Raw genomic sequence first — 25311 nt, 5'->3', positions numbered from 1 at the left:
AAAAAGGAAGAAAGAAAAACTTTCCTTCCAAGAACTTAAAGTGAGGGGGCTTTTCAGTGTCTCAATATACTGAACAAGTTGCTATGTAGAGGTTCTCAGTCAATGAGCAAGTTATTAAGATGATAATGATCCAAAAATTTAACTAAGGTTTATTTTATTTTTGAACAGCAAAAAACAAGTATAGATTGTATATTTAATAAACATGAAAAGCAAATAAATTTCCCACAAGCAAGTCATAATACTGAAGGATTCTAAAATAGATTGGCATTTCAATTACCTAAATTAATTAAACATTTATTAGTTTTTATATTATAACACAACCTTTATTATCACAGAAAATACCATCAAACTAACAGTTTAATAAAGATAAATGTAGTTGCAACTTCTTTTTTAAAAATTTTTATTTATTTATTTGTAAGAGCGACTGAGTGAGAAAGAGAGCATGAGCAGGGGGAGAGGGAGAAGCAGGCTTCCCACTGAGCAGGGAGCCCAGTGTGGGGCTTGATCCCAGGACCCTGGGATCATGACCTGAGCCAGAGGCAGTCGCTTAACCAACTAAGTCACCTAGGCGCCCCTGTACTTGCAACTTCTGACAGTAGTGGCATACATTTTAGCAAGGCCAAACTTGCTCTCTATTACTTTCTAGTTTTATAAAAATACCTCCAAATACAACAAACTCCCATAAGCAGAGTAAAAAACCTTTAGACTTTTAAATGGAGACTGAGTACAATGTTCAAATCTGCACTCTATCTTTCAAACCAGCATGTCTGGCTAGCCATTCAGTTTTGTCACTGTCATCATACTTCTTTTATGTTGCAAAAATTAGAAGCATTTTCCCATGTCTAAGACATCGTGAGTATAAGCAATGGTCTCTGGCTTAACATTGAGGCTTTACTAAAATATGTACCAGTCAGCCAAATGTTTTATCTCTACAAATTCCCTTTTTAATGGTTTTCTGGATCATCTCAACATATAAACCAAAACAACCCTAGAGAAACATTTTTAAAGCTCTGTTCTATCATTTGGGCAGTTAAGATGCTAGTATACAATGTAAACTGGTATGACATTTGGAATACAGTTTAAACAATGAACCTTTAAAAAAAATCTCATTCGGGTGCACTTGGGTGGCTCAGTCGGTTAGGTGGCCGACTCTTGATTTTGGCTCAGGTCATGATCTTAGGGTTGTGAGATCAGCCCCTTGCCAGGCTCCAAGCTGCCACTCAGCACGGAGTCTGCTTATACTTCTCCCTGCCCCTCCCCCAGCTCACTCATTGCCTCTCTCTCAAATAAATAAAATTTCTAAAAAAAAATTTTTTTTTAATTTTCTTTATTTGACAAAGAAAAAGATCACATGTAAGCAGAGAGGCAGGCAGAGAAAGAGGGGGATGCAGGCTCCCCACTGAGCAGAGAGCCCAATGTGGGGCTTGAGCCCAGGACCCTGAGATCACGAGCCAAGCCAAAAGCAGAGGCTTAACCCACTGAGCCACCCAGGAGCCCTAAAATATATATTTGTAACATTTACCCCTAGAAGTTTGTATCTTAGAAAATAAGACTAAAATTATATGCAAAGATTATCATGCATAATTTACACTGAAAAAAAAAAAACCACAAACCACCTAAATGTTCAATAATGATAAAGTTAAGTATATTACAGTAAGTATTCCTGATTCATTTAATATGTAACCATTAAAAACTATGCTTATAACATGAAAAATGTCAATACTGAGTGAAAAAGTTGATTTGAATATGATCCATAAAATAGAAAACCTAAAAAGAGTGGGATTAACTATAAACTGATAATAATGAATGCATAGTCTTCTTTCTTTGTCTTCCTTTCTTGGGGGGCATTCAAATATTCAACAATGACCATAATAGGCTGGTGGCACTTTAAAAGCCATACCTCTTGAATAGTTCTATTTTTTCCACTAAATATCAGATAGGGTTGATTTAAGCTGCAACTTTAAATTTCTCTGGTGTTTAATAGTTTAAGTATCATTTGGTCTACTAATAAAGGATATTTTTCTGCTCTTTCATATGATCTATGTTTTAATATCTTATTTATAAAGTGAAAATGTTTTGAGAGATCTCAAAATAAGACGTGGTAATGACCAGTCACATTAGAAGCATATTCCTACAGAATAGGAATAACATTAATTATGAAAATTATAAAATTAATTCAGTCTTTTACAGGAAACCATACAAGCAGTACTTGGCACAATTCTCCTAAAATAAATAACTGAAAGCAGTCGTTAGCAATCTATTTTAGGAAATTATTTTTTGATATTAGAGAAATCAATGTTATGTTTTCAGGAGGCAGAAAGGCTGTAAATCTTAACAAGTAAATTGGGGGAAAATTTCTTCTTTAATGTACCATCAAGGCACACTTTAGTGCTATTTTGGCTAGACCAAGAGTTTGGCCTCCACACGAATCATTTGGAAAGCTGCTTCCCATAAAGTCGTGGAATATTTCCAGCTAGTTACTCCAGTGTTCTGTCTGCTTTGCATTTTTTCCTCAATGAAATAGGACAATTAATAAACTCTGGTTACAGTACAAAGCCCAAGTTTCAGCAGCAGCAATATTATCTTTGGATCCGAATTGAGGTACATGAGTTATTCAAATAACAGTTCAACTCTCAGAAAGTTGGCCATTTGGAATGCACCCTTATTATTTTGAAATCCTTTTCTCTCTTGTGCTTTCCATCATTTTCCTCTCACCTTTTTCTCCCTAAGAGTGTCATGCAGGTCATTCATTTATTGAGAGTCTACTATGTAGCTGTAATCACTACTTCTGATCTTTCTCAACATGCAATTAAATGTCAGTTTACCCACCAAATGTGGCATGATTTTAGAGAATTTGATGCAGGAAAATAAAATAAGACACTAGAATACTAGAAACATTCTCCTTTCAAGTGATGCAGAGGTTGTGATATTGCATGTGTAGGGAAAGTTCTAGGATCCCAATATACTGCTTGGCTCTACGATTTACATTTACATAGTCTTATCCTATAAATGCTATTCACTAGTTTCCAACTTTAGACTCAACTTACAGAGAAAACGTGAATGACATACATACGATTACAAAACAGAAAGTAAATACTGTCAGTCTTAACAATATAAAAGTGCAGCAGGGACATACGAGGAATATGGGAAATAGGGAGAGGACACATGTAAGGATAAGAGCACTAACATCATATCACACAGCAGAGAGTTAAGGGATGCTGTGTAAAGTCCATGGAACAAAAATAAAAATTTAAGTGCATCGGAGTTACAAAATAATCAGATAGGTTACAATATCTATAGGAATTTCATTTCAGATAGCAAATGGAGCACTTGGAATTTTTTAAAAGAAGGGTATTACAATGGGGGCACCTGGGTGGCTCAGTCAGTTAAGCATCTGGCTTTGGCTCCGGTTATGATCCCAGGGTCCTGGGATGGAGCCCACACCAGCTCCCCACACAGCAGGGAGTCTGCTTCTCCCTCTGCCTCTGCACCTCTCTCAGCTCATGTATATTCTCTCATAAACAAACAAACAAATAAGAAGCATGCTGCAATGGACAGTATTGAGAATCATTGCTCTAAAGGGCTTATGTAAAAAAAAAAAAAAAAAAAAAAAAGTGCTTACCCAAGTGGTAAGCACAAAGGAGACATTTTACTTCTCATTTATTTCATCATCATTGCTAACAATTAAAATCCTACTAAAAGAAGTATAACCTTATTTTAGGAAGAGGAAGTTAGGGGGCTATGCTCTCTTCATTGGTGGGCTCTAAGAAGGACCAAAATTCTCTTTGGAAGCAACAAGTGGTGAATCCCAGTATCTGCCTTGACTCTTTTCAACCACCTCAGTTGATTTTCACTGGTTCAGCAAAAACACCACAAATGCCTTAAGTGACACTTAGTCTACCTCTTCAGTTTCATTTTCTCTTTTGTAACTCATACACAAACTAAACTATTTTTGGTATCTTGAATAACATATGTAGTACCTACCTTTGTATATGCAATATTCTCTCTTGCCTTGTCTCCTACTATTCAAATTCCCTTTCAGCTCAGTCCTCCAATATTTACTGACCCTCAACCCCCAACCCAGACAAGGCAAATCACTCCCTCCTCTGAGCTATCACTATATCTAGCCCATATTCAAATTGCTACAATTGTCAAACTGCCATTATAATATTTTTTTTAACTTACGTATATTTCTCCCCAATTAGACTATGAACTCTTTCAGGGAAGGAAGTCTTATTCATCTCTGTATTCCCAATAGATAAAAAAGAGTACTGAATAAATAAATGAACCTTACCCTGGGCTTTAGTTCTAGAATAGATCCATCTAGATATAGAGTTGACCCTCGAGCAACACAGGGTCTATGGTGCCAACCCCCATGCAATTGAAAATCTGCATGTAACTTCTGACTCCTCAGCAACTTAACTACTAATAGCTTACTGTTGACTAGAACCCTTACTCATAAGTCAATTAACACAAACTTTCTATGTTATGTACATTATATACTGGCTTCTTATAATGAAGGAAACTACAGAAATGAAAATGTTATTAAGAAATCATAAAGAAGACAAAATACGATTTCCATACTGTATTTATTTTTTTTAAAATCCACATATAAGTGGATCTGCATAGTTCAAACCTGTGTTGTTCAAGAGTCAACTGTTCTTCAAAGTCCACCTATCCAAAACTGAACTCATTTTTACTTTGAATCAATGCCTTCTGCTATGTTCTTATGTCCATTTAATGATGCTATCATTAGTCCAGTGTCTCATAACAGAAATCTGGGAGATATCCTTAGACATGTCCTTCTCCCTTACCCTCCACATTCAGACATCAGCTCCTCTCAATTCTAACTCCCTTAACCTCCATATTCCCTAATCGATTTCTTTCTTTTATTTCCCTTGAATACTTTGTTTCAATCTTCCAGTTTTTGATTCTTAGACTTTTGTGACAACTAGGCCTTACTGCTGACTTACTCAGGTACTGTTAGTGCAAAGCAGAGCCTGACAAATGAGAAAGACATTCTTTTCAGGAAAAAGATAAAGAAAGGGTCGTCATGAACACAATCTTGAAGGCAAGCATGGCCTGGAAAGCTGACTGTACCTTTGCGAAAAATAAAACAAAATAAAACAAAACAAAAAACTACTCCAGGGGGGCGCCTGGGTGGCTCAGTGGATTAAGCTGCTGCCTTCGGCTCAGGTCATGATCTCAGGGTCCTGGGATCGAGCCCCGCATCGGGCTCTCTGCTCAGCAGGGAGCCTGCTTCCCCCTCTGTCTCTGCCTGCCTCTCTGCCTACTTGTGATCTCTCTCTCTGTCAAATAAAATAAATAAAATTTAAAAAAAAAAGATTAAAAAAAAAAACAAAACAAAACTACTCCAGGGATGGCTGGGTAGCTCAGTCAGTTAAGCATCTCACTCTTGATCTCAGCTCAGGTCTTGATTTTAGGATTTTGAGTTCAAGTCTCGCCATGGAGCCTACCTACTTAAAAAGAAAAAAAAAAGAAAGAAAAAGAAAAGGGAAACCTACTCCAATCTGGAGGTGGCTTTTAGATCAGCTGCTCAATTGTCCTGGGAATTCCCATTCTCCCCTGTGCTAAATTCCCTATTTCTTTGATAGTACATAACTTGGTAAATGGCATCCTCTAATGCTCATTAAGTAGGAGTGCACAGGAAATAACTTTTTGAGTCTTTGCATGTATGCAATATTATTATTCTACCATCACACTTACTTGATAGTTTTGCTGGGTATAGAATTCTATACTGAAATCATCCCACCCTAATTTTTGAAGGTATTGTTTCATAGTATTCTTATTTAAAGTATTTCCTGGGAAGTTATTTGCTATTATAGTTCTTGATTCATTGTAGGAGAATTCTGTTTCTCCCCTCTGAAAGCTTTTAGAGCATTCTCTGGGTTTCTGAATTTTCACAATGATGTGTGTTGGTATGAATTATTTTACAATTATCATATTGGATACTAAGAATTCTTTCAATCTGGAAACTAGTTTCCTTCAGTTACACAAACTTTCTTTGTACTATTATGTTGATAATTTTCTACCATTGATTTTTTCTCTTTTCTCTTTATGGAATTCCAATTATTTGCATGTTGAATCTCCTGCACTCGTCCTCTATTTTTGTATCTTTTCTCTCTCATTCCAAGCTCCTTGCCTTCCCCTAAACCCTCTGCCTAAAAAATGTCCTTAACTCTTTCAAGCCAATTACTAATTCTAAATTTTATTTTTAATTTCTAGGACTCTTGTGTTTCTCTTCTTATAACCTTTTAATCATTTCTTATCTTTGTTTCAAAAATGCAGTTATCTTCTTTTAGTTCTCTGAAGCTATTAAATATAGTATTTTTTAAAAGTTTTCATCTGGTCTCTGTATTATCTCTGTTTCCTCTTTTCCTCTGAGTTTGTTTCTTTCTTAAATTTTTTTGGGGGAGGGGCAAAGGGAGAAGGAGGGAGAGAGCACCTTAAGGAGGCTCCATTCTCAGTGTACAGTCCAACATGAGGCTGTCTCACAACTCTGAGACCATGACCTGAGCCAAAACCAAGAGTCTGATTAACTGGCTAAGCCACCCAGGTGCCCCTTTAATTTTTTTTTTTTTTAATAAACTTTCTTTTTAAGAGCAATTTTAACTACATAGCAAAATTGAGCAAAAAGTAGGGAGAGTTTCCACATCCCCCTAACCCCAAACATGCACAGTCTCCACTACTGTCAACATTTCCCCTGCAGCAGTATATTTATTACAATCAGTGAACCTACACTGACACATCATTATTACCCAAAGTCCATAGTTTACATTACAGTTCACTTTTGGTGCTGTACATTCTATGAGTTTTGGCAAATGAATAATGACATGTATCCACTAGTAAGGTATCTCCTGCATTCGTCCTCTATTTTTGTATCTTTTCTCTCTCATTCCAAGCTCCTTGCCTTCCCCTAAACCCTCCGTTTCACTATCCGCAATATCCTCTGTGCTCTACCAGTTCATTTCTCCTTCCCCTCTAGCCCCTGGAATCTACTGGTCTTTTTACTGTCTCCATAGTTTTTTCTTTTCTAAAATGTCATAGAGTCAACCATTTTTTAAAAAGTAGGCTCCACACCTAACATGGGGCTTGAACTCATGAAAGTGAGATCAAGAGCTGCATGCTCTACTGGCTGAGCCAGCCATATGCCCCAAGAATGCCATATAGTTAGAACTGTACAGGATGTAGCCTTTTCAGATTGGATTCTTTCCCTTAGTAATATGCATTTAAGGTTTCACTATGTCTTTTCATTGCTTGATAGTTCATTTCTTTTTAGTGCTGAGTAATATTTCATTGTCTGGATGGACCACCATTTATCCATTCACCTACCAAAGAACAACTTGGTTACTTCCAAGTTCTGGCAATTATGACCAAAGCTGGTTAAATATCCATGTGCAAGTTTTGGTGTCACATAAGTTTCCAACTCATTTAGATACCTAGTAGTATCATCTAGATCTGATAGTACATCTGGTGGATCAAATGGGAGCCTCTACACCTTTCCATCAGGGTCTTCACGTCTTGTGTCAATGTTCTACCTTCAAAATTATAGAATGGGTGCTTCCTCACATTTGGAGCTTGCATTTGGAGTACAAGGGGAAAAAATGAGTTCACCATAACTCCAGGATCTTTGACCCAAGCAACTAAAAGGAAGATGCTATCATCTACTTAGATGAGAAAAAAGAGTGGAAGGTATAGATCGGAAGTACAAAACTGGAGAATTCTGTTAACTTGGGATATATATATATATTAGTATCCAAGTGGAGATGTCATGGAGGTGGTTGGATATGAGACTGAAATTCAGGGGAAGAGATTCAGGCTAAGGACATAAATTTCCGGGTCACCATGAGCCCTAGTGAGTATAAAAGAAACTAGAGGAAGAGTCCTGGGGTACTCCAATGTTTAGAAGATGGAAAGATGAAGAATATTCAACAGAGAAAAAAGAGGAGTATTCAGAGAAATAGGACAAAAACCAGAAGCGAGTAAATAAGTGTCACACAGAGGAAGGAACAACTAACTACCAAATGCTGCTGAACGATCAACCAAGGTGAAGACTGACAACTGACTGCTGGATTTAGCAACTAAATGTAAGTCACTGGTACAATAATTCCAATGGAATGATGGTGGAAAGCCTAACTGAAGTTGTTCAAAAGAGAATAAGAGAAGGGAAAACAGACAGAGATAGAATAAGAGAGGGAAACTTTCTGACATAAGCAAGTCTTCTGAAGAGTTTTGCTATGAAGGTATGGGGCATATTGAAGGAATGTAGAGTCATTCTTAAAATGGAAGAAATGACAGATTTTCTGTAAGCTGATAGGAAGAAAACAAAGGAACAAAGATGATAAAAAAGAAGTGTGAAGGGAGAGAGTGACTGGAGGGATGTAGGTGAGAGCAGATGTGATCAGAGCAGAAGTAGAGAAGCTGACCTTAGATAAGAACACTAAGAGTTCCTCCAAAGTAAGTGGTGGCAAGAGCTTATAATGTTCATTTATGATTCCTTCTATTTTCTCAGTGAAATAGAAAGTGAGGATATCAGCTAAGATTGTAATCAAGGAGAATGTGTTCAAGGCATCATCTCCTAGACAGAAGACTAAGCACATGAATGAACTAAGGAAGTTAATGAGGACTGTGTGATAGTGTCATAGGTCCACTAGACACCGAATTATAGTGATAGCAATCTGCGAGATTGTGTGTTTTTCTTCAGGAACATTCAGTTGCACAGGTGCATGTGTGAAGTAGGCAGAGTCACATTTAACCATGGCTGGAGTTTTGCCAGAGGAGTAGGATGATAAAAGGGAGGAGCAAGGGAGTGCTTGTAATAACATACCATGAAATTTCAAATGGAAAAAGGGGGCTATATGGACAAGAGAGTAAGGGAAAGTACAAAGGTGGTAGGACCAATGAACTCCCTCCTGCTGACAGTAATGTGCAGACCAAAGAAGGAGCCATATGGGTTTATTCCCTAAGTACAGAAGTTTCCCCAAAGAATCACAATAAGCCAACTGTTTCTGAGACAGCAAAGTGTATAACATCTTGCAAACTTCAAGGGTTTTGCATCAGTGAGAACTCATAGTAAAAGCTAGCATTGACCAAAGACTTGGCATTTTATATACGTTACTGTATTTCATTCTCACAACAATCCCAAAAGGAACGATTATTATTACTGTTTAATAGATAACAAACTAAGGCTAGAGAGATTAAGGTACCTTATATGCTACCTCTGTTCCCCGAAACAGTCTTAGGAGAACTCAATTCCTATATAAAATCCAAAACAGCAGAATTTCACAAGAAGAAATCCTTTATTTTTATAAAGATAAACATTCCTCTTGTACTCCAGGCAAATAAATGAAGTTATTTTGTAAAGACTTAGGAAAGCCCTTTCTCTGACCAATCAATTTGATCTAATACTCCTTTATGACAGTCCAATACATTGAAGAAAAATTTTCTCTAGTCTTTTATGTGTGTGCATATGTGTATATATATATATATATATATATAATATAAAACTATCTAAATATATATATATATATACACACACACACATATATGTATATACATTTTTTAAAAGCCTACCTCCATAGAGAACTTTACAATGACTGAAGGAATTCAACAGAATACAGGTGCATCAATGTATATGAAGAACCATGAAGAAGTTAGTTCTTGGACCAAGTAAGCTACAAAAATAAAGGAAAAAGAAAAAAGAGAAAGAAACAGAGGTTTTCAGTTCATACATCCTAAAGTAAAAGAAACCAAGACAGTGTCAGAATTTTAAAGTTAAATATAGATGAACTGAAGGAGAAAAAAAATTAGCATTACTTGGAAATCTTCCTAAATTGAATATTACTCCCAAATAATTGAAATTAATAAAGCATGTTATAACACTTTATTAATGAAGACATAATTGCCATATGGTTGACTAAAATATTACTCTTTCAGTAGAATCCATAATAAAATAACCTATTAAGATGTTAAAACTACCACAGTTAGGTAAAAATAATTTTGTCACACAAAGAAGCAGAATTTCAAAACATGTCATTAAAACTCCAGTCAAGTTTCAGGCGGATTCATAGACACCTATTTAATGCTATTATTCCTGAATTTGGAACGTTCTTATGAACACCTTTTACTTTCAGATTAATATCACTGCATTGTTTCCTAGTATGTTCACTGTTTGCACTGTTACCAAAGCTCCTTGAAAGCAAAAGCACACATTTGCAGGTTGGATGGCCAAAGGCGCTAGTACAAGATATAGCTGTGAACTGTGGATCCTAAATCAGTTTTGCATAAGAATCACCAGGAGGACTTTTAAAAACATATTTCTTAATTGCACCTCAGATTCCTGGAATGAGAATCCCCATGATTTATAAATCGCTATTTATAAAAAGATCTGCAGGTATGTCTGATACATAGACAGATTAAATAGAGTAGAGCTGAGGATTTAGAACTATGCTCTGGAGAGTCTTAAAATTCTCAAGAAATACCTTTGGGCTTCTCTCACCTGTTCCAGTCAGAATAATCCCATTTTTATCTATTTTATGTAACTATTCTGCTTCTTCAAGTCTGAAAACTACAAAACTGATAGAGCAAAGTGAATTCACCCACATAAGAATTAAACTCATAATTCTACCATCAAAACTGACCTAATCCAAACATAAAAGAGACCATATAGATAAAAACATCAGGATTGAGAGACAAAGACCATGTGTTAATGCCATTTGAAAAACTCTATTAAAGCAGTTCTGTAATTCATATATTTTTATTCATTGCAACTGAAAAGAACTGAATACATGACTGAATTAAATAATAAAGTTCCAAATGGTAAAACGCATATACACCTCTATATTGTTTTAATTGCATATAATTCTGTCAAAAACTACCTTCTTCTAGACTTGCAATTAAAAATATAAAACTATCTAAATAAATCCAAAGTTTAGTGACCTTGCCTCCTACAGAGCAGGCAGGAATAAATCTGAGAAGGTGTTCTCCTTGGGGGAAATAATCACCCGAGGAGATATATGGTCAGAATAAACACCTGTCTATTGTTTCCCCATAAGATAAAGTTTGGATTCTTTAAACACCTTGCAGGTGCTTCCCCTAATCTAATCTACTGAAATCTAGAAAACTATGCTGTGTGCTGTAGAGAAAGGCAGGTAAGTTTCCTCCTCTCATTCTGTCCTTAAATATTCTCCTAGGATTGGGTCTATCTATCCTGGCCTTTTGAAATTCTCCAGTTCAACCACCCTACCTAAGAATAATAATATGCCTGCTGGAAATTAAATTTGACACATCCACCCCTATCTGTGGTTATCATCTCAAGGGGCTGCTTCAACAAATGACCCAGGACAATATTTTTACTCACCTGTCTGAATGCACATACTAAGCAGGAGGTGAACTGAGTAAGAAGCCAGGACAGCAACTATCAACAGCAAAACACTGAAATATAAAAGAGTACATGGTCATGGGGTGCCTGGATGGCTCAGTGGGTTAAGCCTCTGCCTTCAGCTTAGGTTATGATCTCAGGGTCCTGGGACCGAGCCCCGCATCCGGCTCTCTGCTCAGTGAGAAGCCTGCTTCGCCCCCCTTCTCTGCCTGCCTCTCTGCCTACTTGTGATCTCTCTCTGTCAAATACATAAATAAAATCTTTAATTAAAAAAAAAAAGTACATGGTCAAATCCCCATAAAGTTTCCTTTTTTGAGGTATTTCATTACAAAAACAAATTTTTTTCACATTCAAATGTTCATAGGGACTATCTTCTGAGTAAGTGAATTATGGTCACTCAAGAAAACACTCTGTATTCACCAACTTTTATTTAAATGAAAATATACTGCTTTTAGATTAAAAAAAAATTTTACTTAAAACATAAACAATTTTCTCCTTCAGCACTCCTGTCTGCTGACTGCTGGCTCAGCCATTTAGTGATCTTGCAGTATTTCCCTTTTATAACTATTTCTTCCTATTTTAAGTCTAAACAGAAGTTTTAGTTGTGAAATCTCATTCTCTTCTTTTTCCTTCCCTCCATCCCTCCTCTTCTAATGACTGTACCTCCATATCATACCTTCAACTATAATTTTGAATTAAGACAGCATTTCCTAGGGCAACCTGGGAGGCTCAGTTGGTTGAGCATCCAACTCTTGGTTTCAGCTCAGGTCACGATCACAGGGCCGTGGGATGGAGGCCCAGGTATGGCTCCTCACTCAGTGGGGAGTCTGCTGAAGATTCCCTCTCTCTCCCCACCCACTCACATATTCTCACCTTCTCTCTAAAATAAATAAATATTTTTTTTTAAAACGGCATTTCCTAGCATTCATTAAACACATATACGCTCGCCAAACCAAACAAAAGCAGTTAACACACATCTATTGACACAATTTCAAAAGGTGCAAATAATGTAATAATTAGGATCCTTGTACCAAAAGTGTAAAAAGAGACAACATGCGTAATTTCCTACTTCTTCTCAGGAGGATACTAACAAGACAAGCTTCTTAGAAAGCTGGCACTAGTGGAGTGCCCCAGAAGTTGAAGAAATTCTTCTAGGTCTACTTAATACTTGTTACGAAGTAGCAAAGCTGAGAGGTACACCTGTCATTTGTATACAAGTACACTAGTCAGTACACTTGAGGCCTCACAAAATAACTGTTTGGTAACACTAAATAGAAAATCTGATATGATTCAATAAGGACATGTTCCGTGGTATACATCTGCACGCAGATTTTAAAAAGGGAATCCAAAAATAAGTCCTATGATTATGTCTTGCCTAAGATATCAAATACACGACTGAAGTTTTAAAATTATGAGAGTTTATTAAGAAACAAAACAAGCAAAGAGGAGAAAAGAGAGAGAGAGAGAGAAAGACAAATCAAGAAACAGACGCCTAACTATAGAGAACAAACTGAGGGTTACCAGAGGGGAGGTGAGCGGGGGATGGGAGAAATAGGTGATGGGGATTAAGGCGTGTACTGTGATAAGCACTAGATGATGTATGGAATTGCTGAATCACTATACTGTACAACTGAAACCAATATAACACTGTATATTAACTAATGGGAATTTAAATTAAAGCTTGTAAAAAATTATGAGGTGCACCTAGCACTCAGAAGAGCGTGAGACTTCATCTCAGGGTTGTGATTTCAAGTCCCATATTAGTGTGGATTCTACTTAAAATTTTTTTTTGATTTTTAAAAATTATGAAAGGTTGTGCACATAACCAATTATAAAAACAAGTCGGGGTGGGGGTGTGCCTGGATGATACAGTTGGTTGAGCATCTCACTTTTGGTTTCAGCTTGGGTCATGATCTCAGGGTCATGGGGTGGAGCCCCAGGTCAGGCTTCTGGCTCAGCTTGAGATTCTCTCTCTCTCCCTCTGCCCCTCCTGCTTGCACATGTGCTCTCTCTCAAATAAATAAATCTTTTTGTTTAAGTTGCATTACTTAAAAACCGGTTGCTTATCAAGAAATGCAAAATAAAAGCAGAAAATAAACCTAATGGGCCACAATTTTTATTTTAAATTTCCTGGTAAAATAGATCTGCTTCTACTGATAAAGAAAACAAATGATAAATGCTAAGGATAAGGTCTAGTTCTAAAGGATTTGAGTTTAGCAGAGTAACGAACTTGCAAACAAATCATTATAACACATTATAATAACAGAATAAATACACAAAGTACTACGGAAACACAGAAAAGCCAAGGATTTCTCTTTTGGGCGAACTGAAATGAGTTAAGTCTAGATGAAAAGCAATAGACACAGAACACATGTCTAGACTCAGGGAAACAAGACTACCTAACAGCAGGAAGACAGGAGAAGATGGAGAGAATTGAAAAGATTATGAACTTTACACTCACAAAATTGCTATTCATAGGTAATCTGTATGGCTGATAAACTTTAATTCACTTTGGCCAACTTGGCACAACAAATAGCCACTCCTTGGAGTGCCTGGGTGGTTCAGTCATTAAGCATATGCCTTCAGCTCAGGGGTCATGATCCCAGGGTCGTGGGATTGGGCCCCACATCGGGCTCCTAGCTCAGTGGGAAGTCTGCTTCTCCCTTTCCTATTCCCCCTGCTTATATTCCCTCCCTCTCTCTTTCTCTGTACGTCAAGTAAATAAACAATATCTTGAAAACAAACAAAAAAACAAACAGCCCCTCCTTAAGGTTTTTATAAGCAAGTGTGGATCAAGTTTCCATTTTTTAAAATTGGCCACACTTCTGGATAAAAAATACAAATTATATTGCATCCCTCCAAGCTACAGACTAGCAATAACATAAGAGTAGCAGGAAAATGCCAAAACCCCAGAAATAATTTAACTAGACACCATGTAACACTAGCTCTGGAGCCTCTTTGCTTCTTGGTGTACTATCAAAATGGGGAAAAAATAAAAGTAACACTAAAAGAAGAAGAAGGAAAAAAACAAAAACTCACCTAAATCCAAGGATGCCAGTATGAGCCATAACATAAGCTAAGCCAAGGATGCCACTTCCCATGATGGCATTCGTCAGATTAAACACAGAAAAACCAAATGAAACACCTGGGGATCCCTGTCTGTAAATTTCCTGCAAGCACACAAATTTAGTAGTGTTAAATGTTTGGATGGTGAAGTTCCAATTTCATCACGAAATAATTGAATGACAAGTTATGGGTAAAGTTTCCTGCAAACCACAGGCACCGTGGGTTCCTTTCTTCCCTTCCCACCACCCACTAGTGAGGGCCAGGAATCTCGTTTCTTAGAAAAATCATCTCCACGAGTACAGGCCCAGGCAGACTTCAGGAAAAGCCACGACTAGCCTTGTGACTGCAAAAGATGAAGATAGGATAGGAATGAAGTGGGACAGAGAGAAGGGAGATGGCCTCAGCCCATGTGATTACTGAAGAATTCCTGAGTCAGCTTGAGGCTGCTGTAGACAAGGTTGCTCCCCAATTACTAGGACTGCAAAAGTAATCTCTATATATTTAAAGAATTAAGTCAGCTCAAATGCAAGGATGGTCAGGAATACCTTGCAATGACGATATAATAAATAGAAACAATTCACGTTGCTCTACCGAAGATACCCTTGAAAATATCCTCTCCCAAAACAGCACTTGGGAGCAAAGTCTAGAAACTGTTAGAGTGCAGGGGCTTGAGTTAAAAGGCCAAAGACCCATTGCACAGGCTTTAGGGTCAAGGAAGTGCTTATGTACTTTACACCAGGCCACCTCCATTCCTTCACCGCTAAGGCTCTCTGTATGAAGATGTTTCCAGGCACCCAATGACTAAGTCTAGAAAAGAAAAATCTTGTGACTCTGGCAAAAACCTCACAAGACTGGTGGACGGAACAGGAAGTCCACAGAGAGACTAAGGAACAGCACTGAGTTACATAACGTTAGGGCTGCTCATCCAGTCATCGTTTTCCACCTGTGCCTGCTGCGCCTTCTTTCTGGGCCCTGTTATGCGGCTAGCACATCCATGCACTCCGCCCAGTCTCATCGGCGTCTGGATGCTGCCTTAGCGCCCCACGCCCCACGAGTCCGGCTCCAGCTTCTCCCTTCTCCCCGTGCCGCACCCCGACCTCCTTCTTTCCCCGGTCTTCTGTGCCAGGCATTTCAGGGAAGCCCGGACGCCTTCAGCACCGGGAAGCTAGCAGAGGCCACTTACGTTGCTTAGCAACGGGCTCAAGTCTTCCGCCTCCGCCTCTTCAGGCTGCTGGGCAGAGACGTACCAGCTCCGCTCAGCGTTGACGATCCCCCAGGGTGCCTCCATGCTGCTCGCTGGCCGACTACCAGATCCATCTGGGAGATACCACCCCAACCCTCCAGTCGTTAGTCGCGTCGGAGGCGGGGCTGTGGGACCGGCCCTTCCGGGTTTCCGTACCTAATTCAGCGAGGCGAAGAAAGGAGGGAGTAGACGCGACCTGATGACGCTCGTCTCTTGGTGGCGAACGGTGATGATGTCATCGAGGGCCAGCCTTTCCACGAGTGACCCGTTTCCGACCCGCACCAGAGCCTGCGAGGGGTGTAGTCTTGGAGTCAGCCGCGGAGCGACGCCGGGAATTGGGATGGTGACGTTGGTGAGGTGGTGAGCGCAAGGCCCCTGAACGGAGAGGCTGATGGTCGGGTGGCAGTACCCGGCCACCAAGGTCTGCTCTCCGCCGCAAGAACGTTGTGAGGTCACCTATCGCCTGGGTGTTAAGCCTAGGTCCGAGTAGTTGCTAGGAAGGAATGAGTTTAATCTTTTCAAAAGCTTTCTGAAAGAGCCTTTCGTTTTACACGTGGGAAGCCGAGACTAGGGTTAAGAAATTACAAGATCACACAGCTGGCTTACTGCTAGACCAAATTTGAACCCTGACTGTGAAGTTCGAAAATTGCGTTACGGGGTCCTGGGACAGGGCCCTTTCCCTACCGGTTGGTTCTTTGGTATTTTAGAAGGTAAAGTGAATAACTGATACTGTTAATGTAGTGGGCATATAAGACTTAGCAAATACTAGTCCTCCGAATACCGAAACCTCAAGTCATCGACTTTGGTAGGAAAGCGTTGAAGACGGACAACCCAGCAATACTAGCAATATATTAAGACCACAGGCTCTGAAGTCAGGCCGACCTGGCTTTTCATCCTTGCTCAGCCCCTTAAAGCAGCGAGACTGGGTGAATTAACCTACTTCTGACCTTTAGTATGCTCGTTTACTAAATAAGGATGTGATATCACACACCTGGCAAGATTGACAGTGTGTTGTAAAGCATGTAGCACTCCTAAGAATATCCTAGTAAATGGGTACAGTCATAAAATTAATGACCATTTCATTTAGAGATTATCTTTTAACTTAAATCACAGCCTTCTAATTCCACATGTATAGAAAATTGTGGGTGGAGAGGTTCATTGACTATAGGGAGGCTGATGGATCACTAAGCCTTGTTGTGGCTGCAGGTGATTTGAAGCTGCAAATTTATTATTTGCTACTAATAAAAAACAATGCATCATGGAAAAGATAGTATACTTGTCACACATTACTAAAGTTTTAGTTATCAGCATTTAGCAGGTTGTTTAAAACGGGAGAATTTTAGGGGCACCTGGGTGGCTCAGTGGGTTAAGCCCCTGCCTTCAGCTGGGGTTGTGGTTTTGGGGTGCTGGGGTCCTGGAATCAAGTCTCGCATAGGGCTCTCTGCTCAGCGGGAAGCCTGCTTCCACCTCACTCTCTGCCTGCCTCTCTACTTTTGATATCTGTCAAATAAATAAATCTTTTTTTAAAAATGAGAATTTTAGATTTTTTCCAAGATTTTATTTATTTAGGGGGGGGGGCAGAGGAAGAGAATCTCCAGCAGACCTCCCACTGACCAAGGGGTCTGATACAGAGCTCAGTTTCATGACCCTGAGATCATGATCTGAGCCTAAATGAAGAGCCCCACACCTAACTAAGCCACCCAGGCACCCCTAGAATTTTATTCTTAACCTATTGTGCACATATAAGTTTGTAATTTTATGGTATTTTTAAAAAATCCATCCTTTTTTTAGGATCTTACCGAGGCCATTTGGATTCTCAAGAATACTTTTCAAAGTGGAAAACTGTAGAATATCTGAATCAGAATCACTGACTCCACTATCTTGGACATCACAAATACAGAAGCATAGCAGAGCACCTTTCTTGTTGGATCAAAGAAAAAAATTCTCAACTATGCCTGAAATAGAAACAGACCAGAGAGACTCTGAATTGTTTTCACCACCCTCTAATGTTCGAGGAATGACAAAACTTGATAGAACAGCTTTTAAAAAGACAGTAACCATCCCAGTGCTTAAAGTTAGGAAAGAAATAGTCGATAAATTGATGCGATCCCTTAAAAGGGCAGCACTGCAGCGCCCAGGCATAAAACGTGTGATTGAAGATCCAGAAGATGAAGAAAGTAGACTAATTATGTTGGATCCCTATAAAATATTTACTGATGACTCCTTTGAGAGAGCAGAACTCAGTATTTTAAAGCAGCTTAATGTCAATCCACAGATTTCTAAATACAGTTTGGAACTAACTTATGAAAACTTTAAGTCAGAAGAAATCTTGAAAGCTGTGCTTCCTGAAGGTCAAGATGTGACTTCAGGTTTTAGCAGAGTTGGACATATTGCCCATCTGAACCTTCGAGATCATCAACTACCTTTCAAGCACTTAATTGGTATGTGTCTTAGTAACATTCATGTACTAAGTAGTAATTAGCAAGTTCTAATTTTAGTTCTTAAAATTATTTGATGTCAAATTACAGAAGTAGGACATTTTATCATTTTAATTTTAAACTGGATCTTGGGCTACACACCCTCTCTTTTAAAACCAGTTTTGAAATATTCTTCCCCAAGTGACAGCAAAGCTCTAAGAATCAGTTCAGGCTTTTGTGTATACAACATACAAGCATAGATTAAACTCACATCTTCAGCTTTGGCAGAATTCTTTGGCATCTTGTCATTTTGGTACACAGAACTTATTAGGCCCTCAGAGCTATATTGAATTCTAGGTTTCTTAAATTTGAGTGTTTTACCATCAAAAGTGCAAGACAGTGTTTACTCATGTTTTGATTCAACTGATTGTCTTCTGTATGTTAGGCACCATACTTTGTTTTTTAGTGCCCTTAACCTTTTTAGAAATGATGCTTTTGTGTGTTGTACCTCTTTAAGCCTTCACGTTTGAGCCTGGGTCCTTTATCCTTTGGGATAAGAAAGAAGACTAATCACGATTGCAGGTATCCCTTTACAAATATTGATGTCTATGTATTCTTCAGATCAAATTTTTTTAATGTAGAGTAATTGTCAGAATTTATGGGAATTATTTTCACCTTTAAAATATAGTTCTCAGTATTTTGCATGGGTTGAATTTTAGAAATATGCCGTTATGCATTTCATTGGTTCTTATTGATGATAGGGGCTGATAATACATAGTGATAATATAATAAATATCTAAGCAGATCTTTATATGTATAACTGGGCACAAATGTCAGGATAAGCTTTGCTGTGAGTCATTACTTGTCATAAGTCAAACATACCTTTCAGCATCCCTATTTTATAAAGGAGCACTCATAGATTAAAAGTGAAACATTTTCATACAATGGCAATTTTAAAGCAAGACAGTGTTTACTCATAGACTATAGACTTTCAGAATTGGTTTTGGTTTTTTTATTTCATGCCTCATTTCAAACTACCATACCTTAAAAATTGAGTTCTGATACCTGAAGTGGAACAGGATAAGAACAATGATTGGCTGGAGTTTATTAGTACTATCATATTTAAAATCAGGTATCTAATTATCAGGAAGAAACTGGGCAAATTTTTATTATGTATCAGGGTATTTGTATTTTTGAGTACTTTTTACTAGCTTACAAATCAAGTTATTTTTGTGCAGTGAGATAGCATGTAGATTCTTATAAATTTTTTAAGTGCTGACAAAAAAGGTAGACTTTAATTGAGGGGCATCAATATACCATTTCTGGTGTGTTTTATTATTTTGTAGCTTTTCTGGCTCTGGCAAATATTTGACAAAAACAATTTAAGTAAATGAACACTGAATTTAGATAAGACTCTAAAGATCTATTTTTTTAAATATTTTATTTTTTTATTTGATAGAAAGTATGCAAGAGAGTAAGTGGGAGGGGTAGAAGGAGAGGAACAAGCAGATTTTCCACTGAGCAGGAACCCTGAGATCATGACCTGAGCTGAAGTCAGATGTTTAACCAACTGAGCTACCCAGGCACCCTAAGAATCTATGTTTCTTTTATTTGAAAACTTATTTTCCTGTCATATATTTCCAAAGCGAAGGCATCTTTCTGTTTCAAGCACACAGTAAAGAAGACATTTGATTTGGGGCCAGTGAGGACAGACTGGTGATTTCTGAGATCTTTGTTGCCCATGGTCCTTACATCTCTTCTTTCTGTGTTTTACCTTATGGTCTCCCTTTTTGATTATTGTTGTGTATTGGTCCATTTGAGATTTAGTAAAAAAAAAAATAAATAAATAAAAAAAATAAAAAAAGGAAAAATATTAAGTAGATCCAAACTCCTTGAAAATTTTTCTTTTTCTTTTTTTTTTTTCCCAAATACTTTATTTATTTGCAGAAAGAGAGAGCGCACAACTATGGGGAACAGCAGAGGCAGAGTGAAAAGCAGGCTCCCCGCCTACCTGATCCCCCTGGGATCATGATCTGATCTGAAGGCAGACACTTAACTGACTGAGCCACTCAGATGCCCCTCGAAAATTTTTCTTTAAAAATGTACCCATAAGGTTTTTTTGTATTTGTGTTGGAGGCGACACTAACTTTACTAATCTGTTGAATTTTTAGCATTGTATGCCACTCTATAGGTGCAATTTTTGTCTATAAACCAAAAGAAAATTGTTTATTTCCATTTCATATATTGTTTTATTTTGCGACCAACTGGCAGTATTTATTACGAATTCTTATCTTTCAGGCCAAGTTATGATTGACAAAAATCCAGGAATCACCTCAGCAGTAAATAAAATCAATAATATTGATAATACATACCGAAATTTCCAAATGGAAGTGCTATCTGGAGAGGAGAACATGATGACCAAGGTATGGAGTATTTTATTGTCTCCTAGTTACATATTATATTGATTAATGTTTAGAATCTTAAAAAGATGACAAAGATTAAAAATATTTATAATAACCCAGTGTTGATGAGAATGTGAGCATTTATATAGCCTTTTGATGGAAGTGCAAATTTGACAGATACTCAGGAAGAATATATGGTAATATATTGCTGTTTTGAATACGTACGTTCTCTGACCTATCATTGCATTTACAGGAAGTTATCTGAAGGATAAAACTGGACAAAATTGTAATGCTGTATGTACTAGGTTCTTCATCATCATTTTTATAATAACAAAACAGGAATGGAAACAACCTAAATTTTCATCAGCGAATTGATCAAATTTTGGCATATAAAATAGTATATAGAACATCGCTCTATTTTATTTTTTTTTTTTTTTTTTTTTTAAAGATTTATTTATTTATTTATTTGACAGAGAGAGAGATCACAAGTTAGGCAGAGAGAGAGGAGGAAGCAGGCTCCCTGCTGAGCAGAACATCGCTCTATTTTAACTAAGTATTTATGTAAATATGCATGTATATTAGAATGTTAACAGTGGGCATATTTTTATTTGATGTAGTTACTAGTGACCTTTGTTCTCATCTTTATACTTTTCTACTGAGCACATATTTCTTTTATAAGAAAAACAAATCTATTTCAAAGAAAAAATATTTTTAATATGTGGGAACAGATACCTGGTACCCCTAAAATCTCATCCTCTACCCCCAAAATCCTTTGAAGTGCTGGAGAATATAAACTTTTTTTAAGCCAAAAGTCTTAGATGATTATATATTAACATTATACGAAATTTTATACCCAAGCTAGGAAATAGGTTAAACTCTCTCCATAACGTGACAAAAATTTTAGTAACAAAGTCCTCTTAAAATGTAAGATACGTCTTTTTGTTTGTTTCTTTCAAGTTTTTATTTAAATTCTAGTTAGTTCACATATAGTGTAATGTTGGTTTCAGGAGTAGAATTTAGTGATTCATCATTACATATAATACCAGTGCTTATCACAAGTGCCCTCCTTAATGCCCATCACCCATCTTAGCCCCTCCCCTTCCAACCTCCCCTCTAGCAATCCTCAGTTTGTGCTCTATAGTTAACAGTGTCTTAGGTCTACTTCCCTTTCTCCCCCTCCCCCTACATTCATCTTTTTTTTTTCCTTACATTCTAAATATGACTGAACATTCTCATGGCACTTGTCTTTCTTTGACTGACTGACTTCTTTTAAACAGGATTTTGTAAAACTTAGGAGAGAGTTTATGCAAAATAATTATTTTTTAAAGGTTCTGGGACACATAAGCTTAGGTGAATATTTCGGGTATAATATTATTTCTCCATAATTTAATTGTAGCTGAATATTAAAATACCGTTTACTACACACTTACTATTAGGCCTTAGCTAATGTTTTAAATATAACATATTTTAAGAAGCCTACAAGATAATGGTTATTCTTTTTAATATTCTCTTTATGCAGGTAACAAGGTATGACTGAGTAGGGTGTTGGGAGCCAGGCTTCTGACTCCAGAGTAGTCTTTCCCTGTATAAAACCTCCATGGCCTACTGCTTGTATGTAGTACATAGTATTACATACATGTAGTTACATGTGAGATTTGAATGTGAATCCTTTGCTGGTATCACTGCTTATCTCAGCACGCACTGATTGAATACTACATGTTCTTCATTTGCTACCAAGCTTTACGATAGCAGGTGGCATCCTTCTCAGAGCTCTAAAAGTTCTGAGAAACTTATATAATTTTTGAAATGGTTTCTGACTGATTTCTTAAGTCAACTAAAGTTTGTTCTTAGGGTCTATTTAATACTTAACATTTATACCATAAACGTAAAGGCTCACCCAGTATAATTTCTTTGCTCCAAATAGAATCACATTTAAGTTTGACTTTAGGAGCTCATGCAGTATATAAGTACTTTGTGTGTATATTGTGAGTAAAAAGATACCTGAAAGTTAATTGGGCTGAAAGTAATGCTGACTAGGTGAGTGAGATACCAGAGACAGTGTGAGTAAAATCAGAAGGATACTTAGAATTATTTTTTTTTCAAACTAGTACTGTGCTTCACATTAAAAAGGGGGAATAGAAAAGATATTTCAGGAAAAGCTTCCCAAGACATATTCAGAACCTTCCAGGTTTTAGTTGGCAGAATAATGAAGGAACATTTCCAATTCTGGAGCCTTAACATGGCCAGAGCATCTGATGTGGTTGGGATGAAAAAATATTTACACAAATTTGAAGGCAGAATATTCCATGAAGGCAGAATATAGAAAATATTTATCTCTACCAGATTTATAGAACTTACAAACTTTTCTTGCCCTTTTATTCTTCATCCATTAAAATAAGGGCTGAACCAATTTAGAAAATACTCAGGTTAATAAAGACTTAATTTTTTACAAATAAAATAAAATAAAATAAGGGCTGAAGTCAGATTCCATGACTATAATTTTAATTTTGTTTTCTGTCGTGTTTATGATAGCCCCCCCAAAAATGGCATTAAGTCTTAAATGTGTTTCAAGACTTAGCTTCATTGTATAAATTTAGTTTAATCCATGAAAACTCAAATTTGGGAAAAGAGAAAATAGCAGAATGATTTGTTCTGTACACTGGCTCTAATATGTAGTCATGAAACTTGCAATGTCCATGTAACTATCTAAAAACATAGCAAAATACCCCCAAATTCACTGGTGCATGACACATCTATCATGCCTCTCTTACAAACTGAAAACTAAGGAAGCTTATTTGCTGAGTGGAAGTGCTATCTGCAACTTAGCTAGTCATTGTGAAGATGTGTGTGGTGTGTTGTTTCAAATTATAGGTTTATTTCTCTCTCCATCGGGTGACTAAATAGAGTATGATTAAGCCAGTCAGCTGGCCTGTCTGAAAAATTCCTCATGTGATTTGGGAACCACTTTATGACCCCATTAGAATGAGATGGAGAGCCATTTGGCTTTAAAGAGATGAATTTTCTCATGTCAAAGTCTAATGTGGGTTGTTAACTGGCCTCAAGGATAGCATAAACACCAGAATTATAATTAAAATGCACTGTTATTTTCTATTAAATGTAAATGTATGTGTGTGGGTATATCCATTCCAGTATTCATGGCTGGAATTTAAGACTAATCAGGTTAATCAAAGTATAATACTTCTTTCAGGTTCGAGAAAACAGCCACACCTATGAATTTGATTTTTCAAAAGTCTATTGGAATCCTCGTCTCTCTACAGAACACAGTCGTATCACAGAACTTCTCAAACCTGGGGATGTACTGTTTGATGTTTTTGCTGGGGTTGGGCCTTTTGCCGTTCCAGCAGCAAAGAAAAACTGCACTGTATTTGCTAATGATCTCAATCCTGAATCCCATAAATGGCTGTTGCACAATTGTAAATTAAATAAAGTGGACCAAAAGGTGAAAGTCTTTAACTTGGATGGGAAAGACTTCCTTCAAGGACCAGTGAGAGAAGAGTTAATGCAGCAGCTGGGACCACTGTCAAAAGAAAGAAAACACTCTGTGCACATTGTCATGAACTTGCCCGCAAAGGCTATCGAGTTTCTCAGTGTTTTCAAGTCACTTTTAGATGGGCCACCATGCAGCACTGAGCTTCTTCCCATAGTGCACTGTTACAGCTTTTCCAAAGATCCTAATCCTGCTAAGGATGTTCAGCAACAAGCTGGGGCTGTGTTAGGCATTTCCTTGGAGGCATGCAGTTCAATTCACCCAGTAAGAAATGTAGCCCCTAACAAGGAAATGTTATGTATCACCTTCCGGATTCCTGCTGCTGTACTCTACAAGAACCAGACCCTAAATCTAGGTGAGCAATTTCTGGGAAATTAAATATAAAGTATAATACCTTCATGGAGCTTTTTTAGTCTACATATATATTTTATTAATTAAATTTGGAAATATGTGAAACTAATTCTAGTTAGCTATTTCAATTCAGGATTCCTTGCTGCTCAGTTGTGACTACTTTCTCCCAATTTTACAAATTTTAGCATGGTATACACACTGTTCAGTCTAGTAGAAGACAGCTTCATTAAAATAATAAATCCATGGGAATGTTACTATTTCATGTATAAGTTGAATATTAAAAATCTATATATATGTTTATAAAAAAAAAAAAAAAAAAAAAATCTTAAAAGGCCTATATTATTTGGTTTTTGAAAGTATTTTCCAATGTTAAGTATCTTACCTAATACAGGTTTTCTGGATTTGTTACAGAGAATCATGACGATCCACCTCTTAAACGCCAGAGGACAGAAAAATAAAGTCTTTTCAGAAGAAAAAACTCAAATTGCCTCAGTCACTTAATTGGAAAAAGTTTTCTCTGTTTCCCCACTAGACACTTACGTAATGAAATATAACTTGTATGGTTTCATAAAATGTTAGCTAGGAACTTTAGAATTGAACACTTCTGTTTTGCTCTTGCTGTCTTATAAGTTGAAGATTATCGAATTAGAATTTAAATGAAATAAATCTACTAAGCATATTTTATGTTACAGTCTTACAATCAATTATATCTAATTTTTTATTATATTTAAATATTGATTATCTCCTGGGAAAATAGGTTTTGAAGGTGGGATAATTGCATGCTAAGAAAGCACTAATACCATTTTGTAGTGATCCTCAGTTGAAGAGTGTGCCTAAATTTTATGTAAGTACCCCAACCTATCACTATATAAGTCATAAAAATGAGATCATTAGATCAGGGATGGCAAACTATGCCTGGCAGG

General features: G+C 37.2%; 2 protein-coding genes across 2 annotated transcripts in view; one reads left to right on the top strand and one right to left on the bottom strand.

Annotated features, from left to right (window-relative positions):
- The window catches only part of SLC38A6 (solute carrier family 38 member 6), a 62287-nt gene extending 46504 nt beyond the window's left edge, over window positions 1–15783 (bottom strand). Inside the window, exons 1-3 of the mRNA XM_059182256.1 lie at window positions 15651–15783; window positions 14441–14571; window positions 11381–11454 (exon numbers count right to left, since the gene is read on the bottom strand). Of these exons, the coding sequence (XP_059038239.1) occupies window positions 11381–11454; window positions 14441–14571; window positions 15651–15755 (310 nt within the window). The 5' untranslated portion in view covers window positions 15756–15783. The remainder of the gene's footprint in view (window positions 1–11380; window positions 11455–14440; window positions 14572–15650) is intronic.
- Window positions 15784–15892: 109 nt separating this feature from the next.
- Window positions 15893–25067, top strand: TRMT5 (tRNA methyltransferase 5). The gene is given in 6 exon segments (XM_059182255.1): window positions 15893–16070; window positions 17502–18151; window positions 20426–20550; window positions 23738–24392; window positions 24800–24843; window positions 24845–25067. Coding segments are annotated over 6 exon segments (1680 nt in total). The 5' UTR covers window positions 15893–15909; the 3' UTR covers window positions 24890–25067.
- Window positions 25068–25311: the final 244 nt, after the last annotated feature.

The sequence above is a fragment of the Mustela lutreola genome, chromosome 7 (assembly GCF_030435805.1).
Source record: "Mustela lutreola isolate mMusLut2 chromosome 7, mMusLut2.pri, whole genome shotgun sequence".
Taxonomy (NCBI): domain Eukaryota; kingdom Metazoa; phylum Chordata; class Mammalia; order Carnivora; family Mustelidae; genus Mustela; species Mustela lutreola.
The sequence above is the reverse complement of the archived record's forward strand: the minus strand, read 5'-3'. Positions and strand labels throughout refer to the sequence as shown.